This window comes from Paraphaeosphaeria sporulosa (genome assembly GCF_001642045.1).
Source record: "Paraphaeosphaeria sporulosa strain AP3s5-JAC2a unplaced genomic scaffold CC84scaffold_1, whole genome shotgun sequence".
NCBI classification, from domain to species: Eukaryota; Fungi; Ascomycota; class Dothideomycetes; order Pleosporales; family Didymosphaeriaceae; genus Paraphaeosphaeria; species Paraphaeosphaeria sporulosa.
The window spans coordinates 2,508,053-2,524,077 of NW_017253360.1; the positions used below are offsets into that span (position 1 = coordinate 2,508,053).

At 53.7% G+C, this 16,025-nt stretch overlaps 7 protein-coding genes across 7 annotated transcripts; 3 read left to right on the forward strand and 4 right to left on the reverse strand.

Moving 5' to 3' along the window:
* The first annotated feature begins 11 nt into the window (after nucleotides 1–11).
* CC84DRAFT_65289 (uncharacterized protein) lies at nucleotides 12–1,148 on the forward strand. Its single transcript, XM_018187008.1, has one exon. The coding sequence runs from the start codon at nucleotides 247–249 to the stop codon at nucleotides 865–867; it is 621 nt and encodes a 206-aa protein (XP_018042405.1). The 5' UTR covers nucleotides 12–246; the 3' UTR covers nucleotides 868–1,148.
* A 424-nt stretch (nucleotides 1,149–1,572) lies between these two features.
* CC84DRAFT_1201147 (uncharacterized protein) lies at nucleotides 1,573–3,312 on the reverse strand. Its single transcript, XM_018181708.1, has 3 exons — nucleotides 2,814–3,312; nucleotides 2,256–2,759; nucleotides 1,573–2,209 (listed from the first exon to the last, which is right to left on the reverse strand). The coding sequence occupies exons 1-3, from the start codon at nucleotides 2,862–2,864 to the stop codon at nucleotides 1,718–1,720; spliced, it is 1,047 nt and encodes a 348-aa protein (XP_018042406.1). The 5' UTR covers nucleotides 2,865–3,312; the 3' UTR covers nucleotides 1,573–1,717.
* Nucleotides 3,313–3,471: 159 nt separating this feature from the next.
* Nucleotides 3,472–4,630, reverse strand: CC84DRAFT_1211656 (DnaJ-domain-containing protein; the record flags this gene model as incomplete). The annotated part of the gene is made up of 2 exons (XM_018182392.1): nucleotides 3,472–4,370; nucleotides 4,417–4,630. 2 exons carry the CDS (start codon nucleotides 4,628–4,630, stop codon nucleotides 3,472–3,474), a joined length of 1,113 nt encoding a protein of 370 aa, XP_018042407.1.
* A 295-nt stretch (nucleotides 4,631–4,925) lies between these two features.
* CC84DRAFT_1182828 (cytidine deaminase-like protein) lies at nucleotides 4,926–5,405 on the forward strand (the record flags this gene model as incomplete). The annotated part of the gene is made up of 1 exon (XM_018180648.1): nucleotides 4,926–5,405. One exon carries the CDS (start codon nucleotides 4,926–4,928, stop codon nucleotides 5,403–5,405), a length of 480 nt encoding a protein of 159 aa, XP_018042408.1.
* A 1,566-nt stretch (nucleotides 5,406–6,971) lies between these two features.
* Nucleotides 6,972–8,027, reverse strand: CC84DRAFT_1182829 (DUF1295-domain-containing protein; the record flags this gene model as incomplete). Its single annotated transcript, XM_018180649.1, has 2 exons — nucleotides 6,972–7,642; nucleotides 7,691–8,027. 2 exons carry the CDS (start codon nucleotides 8,025–8,027, stop codon nucleotides 6,972–6,974), a joined length of 1,008 nt encoding a protein of 335 aa, XP_018042409.1.
* A 454-nt stretch (nucleotides 8,028–8,481) lies between these two features.
* CC84DRAFT_1159429 (uncharacterized protein) lies at nucleotides 8,482–10,242 on the forward strand. Its single transcript, XM_018177229.1, has one exon. The coding sequence runs from the start codon at nucleotides 8,557–8,559 to the stop codon at nucleotides 9,901–9,903; it is 1,347 nt and encodes a 448-aa protein (XP_018042410.1). The 5' UTR covers nucleotides 8,482–8,556; the 3' UTR covers nucleotides 9,904–10,242.
* Nucleotides 10,213–15,981, reverse strand: CC84DRAFT_1254391 (uncharacterized protein). The gene is made up of 4 exons (XM_018184459.1): nucleotides 15,476–15,981; nucleotides 12,627–15,412; nucleotides 11,435–12,570; nucleotides 10,213–11,384 (listed from the first exon to the last, which is right to left on the reverse strand). The coding sequence occupies exons 1-4, from the start codon at nucleotides 15,693–15,695 to the stop codon at nucleotides 10,457–10,459; spliced, it is 5,070 nt and encodes a 1,689-aa protein (XP_018042411.1). The 5' UTR covers nucleotides 15,696–15,981; the 3' UTR covers nucleotides 10,213–10,456.
* Between the last annotated feature and the right edge of the window lie 44 nt (nucleotides 15,982–16,025).

Consider the following 16,025-nt stretch of genomic DNA (forward strand, 5'->3'; position numbering starts at 1 on the left):
CGTAAAATGTACTGCATTGAGGATTTTGAATGGAGTGCTGTATAAAAAGAGGACATTTCTTATCGAGCAGTCTTCCATAAGTCCGGGCCAATTCTGACCGATAAAAGAACCAGCGACATTCGTATGGTGCTTTTATGGAATCCCCTCCCAAAAGAAAAAAAACTAAAAACCTAAAACTGACCATGTCTCTCCATGTGGGCAGAAGTTTCCGAGTGGCTGCAGGGCGACAGATAACAGACACTTAAAATGATGGAAGAGAGATTTGTGCTGGGCTTGTATTGTCTAATAAATACAGCATCGTCTATCATAGTGGTAGAAGCCATGGAGCATCACAGCCTCATTCACAGCCAGTTTCAGTCACTGAAACTTCTTGGAGAGATAGCGAATGATGGTTTCGCGTCTGTCAATGAGGTTTCTCTTCGGACGGTACTGGCTTGGGATCTTTCGTCGCGCTTTCGACCTCGCCCGCAAACTGCCTCTACTACCGAAATACAAGCTCCTGTATCCTATGGGGTCTCCGCGTCGGGCCAAAATCGGTTACAGATGCGAATCCTTTTGCGGCACGCTGGATCAATGAATCATTCTTGTATTGAAACAACGATATCTTGTCGAAGTATGCGTTTCATACCACGCAGCGGTGGCATGAATCCTCTCGCCCTGCTGCTGTTCGAAAATATCACCAACAAAGGCTCTATGGAAGTTCTCCCTATTGGACCAACACCACTTCGCACCCATGCTGTTCTGTGGAGGCTCACGTACAAATCAATCTTGCGAAGGGTTTGCAACTCAGAAAAGGTTTTGTGTCCAGGGCTGAAACTTAGGAACAAACGCCTTGATGGCGCGTCGGTTCCGAAAGACTTACTCTAGCTACATCATGGGGGATGTTTGGGCTCCCGCTAAGAGAGATCTCGTACCATCCAGATCGACACACTCAGAGCTTTCTGTCTTTCTAATATAGAGCTTATGCTCGTGTGTCTTACAAAAGAGACAGTTGTAGACCTAATGGTGGCGTGCTGGAGTTACTCCAAAGGAATCTAAATCCACATATGCGTCCTGTGGGCACTCGCTACCTGCACGAACTCTCATGAACAAGGCCAATGACAAGATTTTGATTGACCATGGAGATCGCGTGCCGGGTGCAGAAAGCTCAAGAGTATGATCCATTCTCTGTAGTCCGTGGGAGCTCCGAGAAGGTATTCATGCATGCAATCGCCGTGCGAGTATTGCCTCGCAAATTGGCCAAGAAGGGCCTTGATGTGATTTGCTGGTCGTGTTCCATATCCATGTATGCATATGTCTCGTATTATAGACATTGTGAACTGAGAGAAAGATCATGAGACTGGGCTGACCAAAGTGTGCTGGAAAGCCGCTGGTCGTCGCAAACAAGATGTCGTTGAATGCACACGGCACTGGCGGACGGTTGCTGAAGCTATCGGCTTCTAAGAGGAATTCATATTACTACATGAAACGCTAGTGTTGCGCACTGTACTCGCCGAAATATGATTGTTACTTGAACACATGATTTACTAATCGGGTATAGTAATTTTTCGGATCGATCTGTGGGGACAGCTTGTGGGAATGAATCGTTGTCTAGCTCACCTCCAGATGACTGCGAAGCATATCAAGATACAGAAATATTTGCCGGTGTTCAGCAAGACCAAACAGCCCAGATCACAAACCTATTCCATGGCTCCCAGGTCCCAATCCTCCCAGACCTTTAACCCCTCTCAGCACTTCCCTTACGCTGCGCCACCCTCTCCGCATGCTCATTCCAAACCATATCCATCTCCCCATCATCTACCTTCGCGCCCTCCAAAACTACCAAATCTACCAGCCCCTCCCTCACCCACCACCACGTCGGCAGGACCTCCATGCTCGCTAGCACCCTCAACCACTCCTCCGGCCACGCGATTACCTCCTCTCCGATGTGCGTCCAAAGCTGCGCACCATGCACTTTCAGGGAGAATTCGGAGAGCGCATCCTTGCACAGCGCAGTCCAGATGCTCTCTGTCATGGAATTGAGACGCGCGGATGTGTACGTTGTGGTCAAGTCAACGGACATTGATTGGGCGGCCATGAGGTTGGATATAACGCGCAATTCGTCCAAAGATAGTAATGGCTCCGAAGTATTGGTGGCGTGTGAGGGGCTGAGGGCAGGCCATGGCGCGGCGAGAGAGTTTGTGGACAGTATTTCCGTGGGCATGTGATGCTGGCGGATTGTTAATCGAGGATTTGCACGGAAGCATGATACGTACCTGCTCTACAGAATCTAGATCAACAGAAGACGATGCTTTCAACGCCTTGCGGGCACGTTTTCGCGGTGGCAAGACTTGCGTAGCTCTCTCGCGCTTCCTTCTTTCGCGTTCTGCGGCGCGCTCTGCGAGAACTTGCTTTGCGTCGCGAAGTTCAACATTTGCCTGCTCTGTTGAGGGCAGCGGAGTGTCTTCTTGGAGCTCGCCATTGATGTCGGGCGCGATTCTGCAGTTGGTGGCATTTTCGGAACGAGTATCTGTCCGATCGTCCGTGTCTAGGCCAGATATTGCAGATCTCTTGTGTGGAGGCGCGAGAGCCTCCGGATGCAGAACCTCTCGTCCAGCATCTAAACCGGCAGGCGCCGGGAGTGGACCATTTGAAGGCATAGATAAGTACGCAGGCCAGCCATCCTCCTCTTTCATATGCCCCAGCTGGATGCTGTCTTCCGCTCGACCCCAAGCCGCGGCGTTGTTGAGGCTGAAGTGGAGCTGACCTTCGATATCCGCCTACTTTGGTCAGTCTGCTAGGTTGAACATGTTGCGTGGCAGATGGCTACTTGCCTCGCGACCTGGGAGTAGTGTGTCCGTGGAGTATTGTAGTTTGTCATCCATTTCCTTCAGTTGTGGATCGACGATCGCCTGTTCTTGTCCGAACAATTCTCTTTGTTATGCACGGGGTGAAGCCAACGTCGGATACGGGTAAAGGGACGGTGTTGAAAGACTTTTCTCAGCTTCGAATCTTGCTAGTGTTGTCGTGGAATAACCAAAATGTCTGGAGCCAGGAGCAAGAGAGAGGTGACTCAGTGTTCTTGCAAGCTATGAGTGACCATGACACACACGATTTGTTGTAGGTATTGACGCATAAGAGGTGCGCCGTCAGTGGTTAGTGGAAGGTCTTATTAGCCTGCGGTAGGATCTTTCTCGACAAGGTCCACTTTTGCTCCACTTTTAACCCTAAGCTGGCTCTCGTGTTAGCCTTATGTAGAAAGCGGCCGCACCTCTTATAGGTACGTGAATACCTACGGTATACCCAGGAGGCAACGTCGATACATAAAGCTCATGGAAATGGATGATGCGCATTCCTCAATTCTGCATAAGAGTAAAATGGGTATATCTACGGTTCCTTTGAACCACCAACAAGTCCCTCAAACGCCCCGAACTCATGCAATACACAAACGACCCGTAGACTCAATTGTCTTATGACTGTAGGGCCATTCGATTAAGCAGCGGCCTTTCCCCTCTTCGCGCGCGGCTTTGCAGCCTTTCTAGACTTGCGTGGCGCCTCCTCTTCCTCTTCATCCTCAGACCCACCTAAATCTTCTTCCGCAAGGTCTGCGTCCGCATCAGCCTTTGCCTTGTTCGAGCGGGTGCTGGTCTTTTGCTTCTTCCTCGCGGCCATGGCCTCGAACATCTCCTCGGGCGGTTCGTCCATAGGAGAAGTGCGCTTGCCTTCTCGTCCCTTAGGCGCGTACTTGGCTTCGAGGTGATCGAAGAAGTTGCCGTGCCGGGACTTTTGTCGCTGTGCGATAAGTGCAGCAAGGTCTCCCATGCCGCCGCCATCCTTCTTCTTGCTCTTTGGCTTCGGCTTGCCGGCCGTCTTCGCTGCCGCTTCCTCCTTGGCGTGCTTCTTGGCTTCCTTCTTGTCGAAATCGTCTCTCCTCTTCTTTTCCGCTGCTTTGGCCTTGTTGCGGGCTGCATGTGTGTTTTCGCGCTCGTACGCCTCGTACGACTCAATTGTACCCTTGGCAATCTCTTCATCCAGGATGCGCCTGAACCGGTCATCGTCGTCCAGAATGTCTGACAGCAGCACGTTCTCGTAGATGGCGTCAAGCCGGCCCTTGTACTTGGTGTACACATTCAGCAGGTCGCGCCTCTCCTCGGCGCTGTCTTTGTATGAGCTCGAGATCTTGTCGATGTTCTCCTGGTTCACCACGTCCTCAAACTGCTCGCGGTAGAACTTGAGCCAGTCAAACTCGCCGTCGTCCTCGAGCGTCTCGGCGGTGCTACCGGTGACATCGTAGCGATTGCGGCGGCGGTCGTCGGACAGAACGGCGTAGGCGAAGGCAATCTCTTGGAAAGCTTTGTTCGCGGCTTCCTTCTGGTCTGCGGGCGCCTTGTCTGCGGCCGTCAGCAATAGCTTTACTATGTCTGGCCCGGTGCCTACCTGGGTGGTGCTTGAGCGCCATCTTCCTGTATGCCTTTTTCACATCGTCGGCTGTTGCATCCCTCTCAAGACCCAGAACGGCATACGGGTCGATGCTGGGCGGGCCATCAGCCTCGAGGTCGGCATCTCCGTCCTCTTCCTCTTCGCCGTCATGGATGAACGGCTCCTCTTTGGGCTCTTCCTTGCGCGAATTTCTCTTTGGACGCGGCGCCATGTTGTGTGAGTCTGCGTGGCTAATTTACGTGGTAGCGAGAAAAGCCGGAAGTCAGCGCGCGTCGAGTCGACAACGCGTCGCGTCACGCAGTGAGGCGAGCACGGAGTTTGACCGGATCTAAGCCTTGGCCATTATACCGCCACACCAGGCATCACCGCATTTTCCCCTCACCGTCCACACCTTTTGACTTCTGATTCAGACTTCACTACCAGCCTTCACCATGTGCCTGCAAGATTCAGAATCTGCACTGGGGCCGCAAGAAACAGTCGAAATTGTCGTAGACCACAAGGCGCTGATGCAGGAAGCCCTGCAGGAAGCCCGACAGTCCCCACCAAAGCCATCCAATTTCTGCGTCGGCGCTCTGCTTGTGGACATGGATACAGGCGAAGTACTGTCACGTGGTTATACATTGGAAGTTGAGGGTAACACGCATGCCGAGCAATGTTGTCTCATTAAGCTCGCACAAGCGTACCGCCTGCCCGAAGAGCGAGTTGGCGAGGTGCTACCGCCCAGTACCGCCATCTACACCACCATGGAACCCTGCAACATGAGACTCAGCGGAAGTCTACCCTGTGTCGACAGGATCATCAGGACAAAGACCACGGATGGCAAGACTGCCATCAAGAAAGTTTATCTTGGCGTCAAGGAACCAGAAAAGTTCGTCGGCGAAAATCAAGGTCGGACTAAACTTGAAGAGCATGGCATTGAGTGTATTCATGTGCCCGGACTGGAAGAAGAGATATTGAAGGTTGCGACAGCTGGACACGAGAAATGAGATGCTTCGCGACCGGCGTTGTACCCAACTTTGATGTTCCGAACGACCTCTCTGGACCCGTATTGTTCAAAGCGACTTGCGGTCGGCACTGTCTATACATACAAAGGTCTCAACTCGCCAGAATCGCTAGGTCGAAAGCTTGCTAGGCGGACTCCGCCCTTGCTGCATGGTGTAGGCCGAGGTGGTCGCGTTCGGATGGCGCCTGAAAGCTTCGGAGATGGTCTGAGATCCATGCCAGGTTCTATTGTGTCCATTCGCCAACAATAAGCCTTTCCACATCCTGCATGAGGCCCTTCACTAAAACGTGCGTCACGAAAACTATATGTGGGGTGCCCAGAGTATTTGGATGAGTCTAGCGGGGCTTAACTCGATACGGCACGTCGCTTCGGGGGTCATCATAAAGGTCTATTGTCCAAAAGCAATTGCGATCACCAGCGTGATGCATATATAGGATGAGTAGGTCGATTATAATGGAAAGAAACTTCTCACCTTAAGATTTGTTTCAAGATGTCTCTAGAGAATTCGTATTTGGGTGCACTTCTCGCTGGTTTCTCGACCAATGTGTCCGGTTTATCTTGGGGATACTACAGCACTGCGCTGAACTTTGACATCAACAGAACAGGTCAGCCAGCAAAGGGATTGGCGCAAATCGCACAGTTGAAAGCTCACATCTGCGTCAGCTATCGAGCCACCATGCCAGGTGAACATGACAGATCCGAAGCTCGAAAAAGAGTACCTACATCCATACTACGACCATTTGGATTTATACTTCTGGGCTAAAGTAACGCCTATTTGCACTCAGCCGGCTTCGTAGCATTTGGACCCTCCTCCTTCGACATCATCGGACCCAACGCAAAGAGCGAACACGTCCAGCACCTCCTCCACGCCGAAACCTACGAGTCGCGCAATATCACGACCTCGCCGCCCATCACCCAAGCACATGGATGTAGTTACCGTAACGGCTCGCTGTACATCGCTACAGCTGGCAGCAACGGCACCTGCACCTCGATCTTTAAAGTAAACCCCGACAGCAACGTCGACGTCGACGTCACGTCTATCAACTTGGGCCGCCTGAAATCCACATCTGCACTCCGCCCGCCACCATCCACGCCTTCTCCACCACCTCCAGCTCCCCCATCCTGCGCGACCAGCGGCTGTTTGCGTATCCGATCTCGCGCTTCTACGACAGGGTGCGGGTCAGTCGGAACAGGTATGTGTTGTTTGCAGCGAGCAGTCATAGAGTGGATTTTATTGATGGGGGGAGGCGGGGGGTCATGGGGCGGTGATTGTGGCGTTGGGTGACCATATGTTGTGGACTGTGGGGAGGGGGAGGTGTATGGAGGGTTGGTGGTATCAAAGAACAGCTAAAGAGGGCGTGGTAAAGGCGGCCTCGAGAGCGCTTCTTGGCTAGGAGTGACATAGATTGGCAATCAAGATGAACGCGAGTTGGTCCTTCCAAAGGGTCATGTTGAACAGAGCATGAATCATAGGGTATCGATGTGGATATTTGGACCTTAAACCCGTTCTCCCATTCTCCTAGACTCTGTTGACTCCTCAAATGAGGAACTAGAATCTAGGAATAAGCATGGGCGTCTCCTTCTTCCACTTCTGGTAGTCCTTCCTATCACCATACTTCTTATCATACTTGTTCTCGCTCAGCGGAATCCCGCTCACCTTGAGCAGGAGAAACGCCACAAACGCCGGGCTTGCAGCGCACATGCCCGCAACCAGCATCTTCCCGCTCGCGCCGCTCAGTCCCAAACCCGCCTGCGCTGGCTGACGCAACAGAAGCCCTGACGCCGCAATCGCGAGGCCGCTCCACAGCGTGATCTCGCCAAAGTAGTTGGGATGGCGGGACTTGGACCACAGCCCGCGCGTGAGAAACTCCTCGGAGTGCTTCTTTTCTTTCTTCTCTTTGCTCCACTGAGACTTTTGGCGGTCGGCGATGACCTCGAAGGTAAGGCCGAAGACGAAGACGGCGAGGCCGAGGAGCTCGACGGGGTACGGCTTTGCTGATACGACCGGGGGGACGTGGGAGGTGACGTTGGCGAGGCGAGAGAGGGCGAAGGCAGAGCGGGGGAGACTGTTGACGAGGACCACGGGGAGCGTGCAGAGGGAGACCCAGGTTGCTTGGGCGAAGAAGGCGCCGTAGAATTTTGCGGGCGAGGTGCGGATGTTGTCGAAGCGCGAGTCTGTACCTTGGTCTTCGGTGATGCGTTTAAAGAGGAAAGACCCCACTAAGATCGTCAATTTTTGCTCTTGGGGGGGTTGTAGGGGGTGCATACATCGCGTAGCCCAGATTCCCACCGCAGCGCTCAGCATGGCGTGTCTCCACCACCACAAGCCCTGGCCCGGCGCAGGCGCACTCAAGTACTCTGACAAGCTACCGGCGAAAGCTCCCGTGCTCTTTGCGCGCAGATACGGCATGAAGAATGAAAGGGCTGTGCAGGAGAGATACGTCAGGCTGCCGCTGAGGTCATAGAACCGTTCCGTCTGTGCCGCAATCGAAGGTACGGCTACGGCGGTCTGAATGCCATATGCAAGCGCGACTGAAGGTACCAACGTCCTCAGAAGCGGGGTGCGAAACGCCGTCGCGTGGAGGAGGGACTGGAGAAGCGGCATTGTCAATGTCGCGTGCCTCTCGCGTGTGAAATGGATTAGAGGGTGTAACGAAGTAGGTTGTCTGTACTTGCGGCAGACGCCCGACCTTATGTATTATCGCTCGGACAGTTGTAAGCACCGGTTCCGTGATGCGCTGTTTCCATTCATGCCGGTCGTCCTTCTGGAACGCTGAGATTCGCTTGGGTCTGATAATTAGGGCCTAGATGCGCGACGCGGATCGATGACCTCATCATGCCAGCTTGGCCCACTACATGGTAAACACCGAATTCACCTTCTCGGTATACACTTCGCGCCGTCGATGTGTAAACTATAAGTGAAGGAAAATCCAACTTTTAATTATTTCCGCATTCACGTGGCTGGACCACAGAATTCCTACGTAGATTCAATAGTGCGCTGGCTGACGGAGAATGAGTCAACTACGCCGGTCCACGGTCAAGACAGAACAAAAAGCAGCAATTCCCTACACCAAGGACAATAATGAAAACTCCATGCTGTACATTATATACATCCTCATAGAACATCTCCAACCATGGCCCACCAGGCGCACGCTATCCCCTGGCACACCCTAACATCCAACCTCGTCTACCTCCACCGAACCCCCTGCAACCAAGGCACCACAAACCTCTACCTCCGCAAAACCAAAGATCCGAACCAAGTAAAGCAAATCCGGCACTTCGTCCGCGGCTTCGCCCGCGCGCTGTCCGCCTACGCCACCATCGAGCGCACGAAATATACCCCGGATCCAACGCCTCCAGATGACCTGGATGAGATACTCATATCCGACGCTGCTGTCAGAAAGATGGCAAAGACAGTGCTGAAGTACAAGACCGACGACAATTGGAGCTTCAGGGGCCCAAGCGAGAACACCTTCACGCCCCCTCCCTCGCTCCCTCTCGACTCCATCCTAACCCCCTACGAGCGCTCCGCCAAATCCTTCGTCTGGAACACCATGCCTGGCGAAGGCGACATGTTCCCCGAGCTGCGCGAGACCTGCGAGCAGACGAAAGCTTTACTGATGTACGGCGAGATGGACACGCTTTTCCGCCTCGCTGCCCACGCCGACGTGTGGTTCTCCAGGATGTGGTGCGAAGAGGGGTGGGCGAACTCGCACGGCTTCGGGCTTTCCAAACTGCTCGATTCCACACTCCAATCATATATCGTTCTCAACGTTATCTCTTTGCGGCCGGAATTGTACGACAGAGCCAGCAGATCCGCATATATTGCGAAGGAGAAGGCGGCGCGCCGGACCACGTATGCCGAAGCCGACTATGACTACCGCCTGACAGCCGCGTACCAGGGGATGCTGCTGTCCTGCACGGGTGTGCCGTACGGCTTCTGCTCCGACGCGCATACGTTCCCGCACCGGGAGTTTTTTGGCGTAAAGCGTGGGATGTACCGGCACAATTACTCCGACACGCCCTTTGAGCGGTGGCAGAAGACCCATCTCGGGACGCAGCGCGTGGAGGAACTCGTGTGCAGTGCGTTCAAGGGCGTGCATGTCCCCGGCAAGGGGGACGTCGCAGCCGTAATCAACATGCTGGGCTCGAAAGGTCTGCCCGTTGAACTCGCGCTACAGATCCTTGCTACAGCAGAGTACGAACCAGTAGGCAGGCTGCCCATCAGGGACGACCCATTTCACGCAGCCAACGCAGAGGAGCTGAAAAAGTATATAAGCTACTGCTGGAAGCTGCTCGTCCGTCTCGAGATGCTGTACAAAGAGAGTGTCCACGGCCTGACGCTCGACTGGGAAGCTGAAGTGAGCCACGCGCTGTACAGGTTGTTCAACATGGGAGGGCCTTCGCTTTTCACGAATGTGTTCCCCGAGGACCACTACTATTTTTCCTCAGTACGTCCTAGGATACTTCTTGCAACCTGATGGCGGGGAGGAAAAAAGACCATGGCTCATTGTGTGTTCATCTTCATCGAAGCGTTAAGTCATTCCGGCTGGAAAGTATGTCGAAAGTGACGGGAAGATGGAGCTCCCTAATTGGGATTGAGATCATCGTTTCACCTACTTTGGCGCTCGTCTTGGAACGATAGACCAAGCTCAAAATTAGAGAAGCGTAAAGGTCAGACAGAGCATGGACGGCGAGATCTGACGGGATACGCAAAGTCTGACCGAGAAGAGATCGAGGTTAGGATAGCAATATCGATTCAAACGTAAATGTCACGATTAACCTTCATGATACATCCATCAATACGATCAAATACCTTCAAGTATACACCTCATCCAGACACTCGTAAAATAGCATGATATCTCACGCCGGCCATGAACAGAGAGCGCTTAGTAACATTTTTCGCCACATGCCCAACTCCCAAGACGCCAGGCTAACTACCACCCGAACCACCGCAACTCGATATGCAAGCAACGTTGACTTCAAAAATATACACATACGCATCCAGATAAAACCGGGCAAAGCTTAAAAACTTTACCTCCTAAAAGCGGTGGAAACATCGTTCAAAGTCCAGTCCATTTCCACCTCTCCTGAATACACGTCCTGGTTGATGTGGACGGCGCGGTCGTAGACGTTGTCGTACTTTTTCTCGCACTCTTTGAGGACTTTGAAGACGAGGTCGCGGCTGATGGTAGGGTCATCGGCGTCGCCGAAATGTTTGTCAACACGCTTCTTAAGGGCCTCGATACCCTTGCGGATCTCCTTGGCGTCGAAGGAGTGCACCAACTTCTTGAAGACAGAGCGGGAGTGGGACGATCGTTGCGCGATCGCCGGTGCGTTTGCGCCGGGCTGAGCGAGAAGGGTTTCTGTTGATTCGATAAACTCCAGAAGTTTACCCAGTGGTCGTCGGATAACGGCGTCCACATAGAGGTCCATGTGCTCCTTCCATTCTTCTTGGGCCTTCACTTTCCAGCCTATCAGCACTGGGTCGGACCGTGCATCGACTTCCTCGATGTAATGGTTCATGTTTTCGATGAGGAGAATGTGGTAGTTGAGCGCTTCCTTATCTTCAGGATCAGCTTGCCCCTGGGTAGCCATGACCGCCGGTGACTCCTTGGCGATCACCTTCAAGCTCTCGAACATTGCTTTATTAATTTTTTGATACGCGTCGTCAACCATACGACGTATCTCGAGGTGTTCGTGTTCGTCTGCCGCGGGCAGCATGTTCTCAATCGCCACGGAGAAGTGAGGGAAAGTCTTCATGAATGAGATAACGCCCTTGCGCTTCTTGATCTTCACCTTAGTGTCTTCAATAGCTCGGATTTGCTCGTCCACAAAACGGCTGAAAAGACCAGTCAGACGCTCGTGAACCTTCTGCAGGTTTCTAGTGAGGAAATCCTGGTTGGACTCCTCAATCTCGACCAATTTGCGATCGACAGCGCAAAGGATACCAACACCTTGCCTGGAGCGGTGTTAGCTAAAGCACCCATCATACGAGAGGAGTGTACATACAATGGATCAGCGTTGACGGCCCACTCCACAAGGTTCTGGATCTCGGTAGGCCAGAATGAGAAGATATCCTCCATGACTTCGGCCACACGTTTGGCCATTGCTCTGTCGGCCTCGTACTGCTTACGGACCCAAAGGTTTGGTCCGCGACGGTTTTCGGGCGATGCTCTCGCAACAGCCTCTGGGAAATCGACTGAGTCAGTTGAGGTTGCATGGAAGAATTCTGTAACGAAATTTTGCTCAGTCAGGAGCACAGGCCCAATATCCTCGAGAACCCGAGCGAACACATCAAACGCAAACAGCTTCCCATCCTGAGTCTTATTCGCCTTGACTTCTTTATCGCCTGAAGCTGCTCGGAGACCACGAGCTAGAGTTTGGCTTCGTTTGACGGTGAGTTTTCGAGCGGCACCAGTGATACTTTCGGGCTCCTTCTCCTGAGCGGTGAACAGGAGCTCCTGCTCATCCCCTGTGGGTTTACGGGCGAAACGTTTCCAGGACATGATATTGTCCCGGACCTCATTCTGGTAAGCCGTGCTGGCTTGGGTCTGGTACATGCGGATCAGAGTATCCCAGGAGGCTCGATCAATTTCCTTTGCGAACAGGGTCACTGGGCTGAGCATCCACAAAGTATCTCGACCAGCATCATGCGCCGCAATATTGGCTTTCGTCGATGGCATAGATGTGGTGTCAATACGTTCCAGAGTCTCCTTCGTCTGCAGGAACGCGGCGCCGAAAGTGATTTCCATATGTTTCTTAAGCCGATCCAAAAACACAGCACCTTCATTGAGGTATCGATCCTTCTTTTCCTGTAGCGCTTGCATTGAGGCAAGCTCGCTGTTGCCGAAGCCTGAGTTGGTGATCTTGTTGAGACTGTCTGCACCCACGGCACGGCTGCTATCAACGAAAGCGGGGTCAATAGTGATTAAGGCCTTATAAAGTAGGACCAAAGAGCTCTCAATGGCGCGCAGACCATTCACCTTGCCAATAGGTTCACGTCTAAGCGGTGTGAGCTGGTCTTCAGTTATAGATATCGTGTCGACAAGTTGCTTGAGCTCGTTTTGCAATAATCGCTGATTGGCTGTCTGGACTTGCAGGCCCTGGCTCTGGGCTTCGATGAAAGCGATATCGTCGTTCAGACTCTGTAGCGATAATTAGCAATGCTGCAATGTACAAAAAGATGGCACGTATTACTTACGCTTAATTCCACATTATAAAGGGTAAGAAGACCTTCAAGTTCATCGCACTCGGCAATTGCACGATCTAGGAGTTTTTCGACCGCCTCAACACGGTCATCCTTTTGCTCAAGGTGGTTTAACCAGCTGCCCGCTTCTACGCGGGCAATCTCGCGTTTAATGTCAGATTCTAGAGACTCGATGTTCTTCGCAGAGAGTTCACTGCTGCCCCATCCAAACTCGGATAAGAGAGTCTCAAATTCGAGTCCTCGTTCATCCAGAATATTAGGATCAATGCCCAGTCTGGAGATGTTGGTCATCTGTTGATTGGACCGTCGTCTCTTGCGCCGCACTTCGGGTTCGGTCTGGGGCTTCGATGCAGGTTGCTCGTCCTCGGCGCTGGGTGACGCAGCACGCTCGGGCAACGTTGGTCCCGAATCTTTGAGAGTCACGGGCGTGGGTGATAGTGGTGCAGAGATCTTAACTTCAGGAACAACTTCGGTTTGTATCGACAGGCGGTCCTTCGACGACCGGTCTGCTTCAGCCTTGGGCTTAGCGTCTTCTTCCTTCGGTTTGGGCTCTTCTTTTGGTACGTTACGTTGTGGAACAAACACTGCACTAATGCCATCAGGCTCATCAGACTTCTTCTCGTCTGGTTGCAATCGCTTCGCTGCAGCGCCACCAGCACGAGGCACGAAACCGCCAGCGTTGAAGGCGCCTGCAGCTTTGGCTATCTTGCGGAAAGCATTCGCCGTGCCGACTTTGCCCAGCTTGCTCTCCACAGGTTTCGCAGTGGAATCCGACGTAGGCTCCTTGGCTTCTTCTGCTGTAGGTGAAATTGGCTTAACTTCTGGTGCGACCTCAGGTTCTTTCTCGATTGCTTGGGCACCGTTCTTGAGCGGCTCCGGAATAGGTATGTCATCCACCGGAGAAGGTTGAACACGTGACTCTGCTACAGGAGATTGCTCCTTTTGCTCGAGAGCCTTGGGTATCTGCGGGAGTGGAGAAGTGGGTGGTGGTGGAGGTTGCGCAGGCGGCAATGTTTGCGCAGGGGAAGGTTCAGAGTGTAAGCGATTAGAAAGAAGTGCTTGAAGCGGTGCACCAAAAGTAGCGGGCGGTGCCTCGGCTGGAGATGGTCTGGGTCTCTCGGGTATTTCTTGCGGTCTCCTTCTAGGTGGAGGTTCCAGAGGCACTCGTTCCGTGGGCGCTGGAGACTGAGCCGGCGTATGAAATTCAGTGTTGGGACCACTGGCTCCGCTTTCGTAACTTGCCTTCGACAACTGGGCTGGTCGCTCCATTGGCGGCCTTCTGCGCTCTGGAGGAGCAGTCCTTTGCCCGACCTCTTCAGCAGCGGAATCTTCATTTCGAGACTGGAAAGAGCTGGCAGTACTTTGGGCGGTTCCGGGACGGAGACCCCTGGGAGATGGGTCACGTCGCACCGGTGGTGGCGGGTATCCATTCGCGCCCGGCCTAAGGTCTTCGACAGGAGACGGTCTCGAACCGGTCCCATCGAATGAAGGTCGCTCCATGGATTTCCCTGACCTTTGCGACCGAGAATCATCTGCGAATGACGGTCTTCCCGGGCTAAGGCTGGGAGGAATAGATGAAGCACTTGCTGTGGTGTCTGGAGTCTTTGGACGTAGTTCAGACCGCGATGTTTGAGGATCTAATCGCGCTGGTGACGGAATGGGCACCGGCGGTATCGATCCAGGTGTTGGTTGTAGACGTTCTCGGCTGGCTGAGGGTCGCAGCGCCATATTTTCTCTGCTTGGACGACCGCGCATGTTCTGGTCTATGGACGGTCGTCGTCCACGACCAGCTTGAAGCCCTGGAGGAGGTGGCGTGCCCATACCAGGGGGCGCAAATCGGGGAGAAACAGGGAGCATCCGTCCATCTCCTGGTGACGCACTAAAGATGGCGGGATCTGCCCTATCTGAAATTGGAGGTGGCCCCGGCCGTCTTTGGCGTGGCTCACCGTCGGCAGTTGGAGGGCGGGGCGGACCACGTGGTGGAGGAGGCCTTCTGTCTCCTGGCGGCGGTGGCCGTCTCATATCTCTTTCTCCTAGTGGCGGCATGCGCCTCGGGTCCCTTTCTTCTGACGGATTGCGGTTCATTTCTCTGTCTTGAGGAGGAATCATGCGCCTCGCGTCTCCTGGCAGTGGGACGTTTTGTGGCCGAGGAGGCGGACCAGGTCTAGCTTGGGGCTGTCTCGCCCTTTCCCAACGAGCATATGGACCAGGGTCCTCTGGCGGTGGCTTCTCATTGTCACGGTTGGTATAGGGCGCCATCCATGCGTCGTGGGCTGCGCGGCCTTCTTCGGTAGCAGCATAGGGGCGATGCTCTGTGAGCGTATCTAACTCAGTGTCCGAGAAGCCAGTCAATACAGGGAATTTGCCTTGTTTACGATCGAATCTGTCCGTGAACTTTGTGTAGACTTTGACCATACTGCCGATGAAGAACTCTTTCTCTTTCGAAGTATGCGCCTCCCAATAATACGGCTTGACTATCGTGACCAGAAACCCCGTATCCTTGGCCCAGAGCTTGTGTTGCTTCCCCTCGGGCGTTTGCGGGTTCGAGTGTACATAGTTTTCAACAGCAGACAGCTCATACATCTCCCATGATTTGCCAATGGAGAAGCTTCCGTTCGCATTCTCTCGGCCTTTGTGGATGCGCACCAACTTGGTCTTGTGCACAGAGATGACAATGACACGCTGTTTCTTGTTCTTCGGGTCTGAGTCGGGAGGGGCGGGCGACTGCGGATATGCGGCGTCTTCCTGTATGCGAATGTGAGTTATGTAGGATTCGAGCACTAGGAGCTGTTAGCGAAAGGAGCCCATCGTCAGCGCCGCTGGTGCACTATGTCACTACGTACGCTGGCCGTCCTCTGAATCTATCTTGGAGAAGCAGCTCGCTGTGATTCTTCGCCGCTCGTCCTCGAATCGTTCGGCGCGCGACATGGCGGCTCCTGCCCGCGCCGAAGAGCGCTCGGAAGGAGGTGGCCCCCCAGGAGCTCCAGGCGGGCGACGGCTCTCATTGCTGGGTCGTCCCGTGCTCCCAGTGCCGTTGGAGTAGTTGCGGCCCCGCGCATCCATAGCGTTCTAGGACGAGCACACAATAACCGGAAAGAAGGGTCCTCCAAGTGTGCGAACCATATGCGAGGCAAGCCAGCTGGCCGATGCCTCTATATGCGGGCGGATGTGCTGCAGGGTACAGCCATCAATGGGACGGCGCGCGGGACCGAAGGAACGCAGGCGTTGGCAATCGGTGTCGCGGTTGTTCCAGCTCGAGACGGATTGCGCGAGTCTTCGCAATCGTGAGTAGTGTCGTGCGTGGAGGCGGACGCGGTGAATGGTGGGCGCTCCTCGTGACAGCTCGAGGGGAGGTGTGGACGTCTGTCGTGTATGAGACGGCCCGCAGCCACA

Bases quoted from the DNA above. Each gene is read 5' to 3' on its own strand.
- CC84DRAFT_65289 (XM_018187008.1), top strand. From the start codon at position 247: ATGATGGAAGAGAGATTTGTGCTGGGCTTGTATTGTCTAATAAATACA.
- CC84DRAFT_1201147 (XM_018181708.1), bottom strand. From the start codon at position 2,864: ATGGATGACAAACTACAATACTCCACGGACACACTACTCCCAGGTCGC. The intron at 2,760-2,813 runs GCAAGTAGCCAT...TGACCAAAGTAG, and splicing joins CACTACTCCCAGGTCGCGAG to GCGGATATCGAAGGTCAGCT. The intron at 2,210-2,255 runs GTACGTATCATG...ACAATCCGCCAG, and splicing joins ATCTAGATTCTGTAGAGCAG to CATCACATGCCCACGGAAAT.
- CC84DRAFT_1159429 (XM_018177229.1), top strand. From the start codon at position 8,557: ATGGCCCACCAGGCGCACGCTATCCCCTGGCACACCCTAACATCCAAC.
- CC84DRAFT_1254391 (XM_018184459.1), bottom strand. From the start codon at position 15,695: ATGGATGCGCGGGGCCGCAACTACTCCAACGGCACTGGGAGCACGGGA. The intron at 15,413-15,475 runs GTACGTAGTGAC...AACAGCTCCTAG, and splicing joins AGATTCAGAGGACGGCCAGC to TGCTCGAATCCTACATAACT. The intron at 11,385-11,434 runs GTATGTACACTC...ACACCGCTCCAG, and splicing joins GCCGTCAACGCTGATCCATT to GCAAGGTGTTGGTATCCTTT.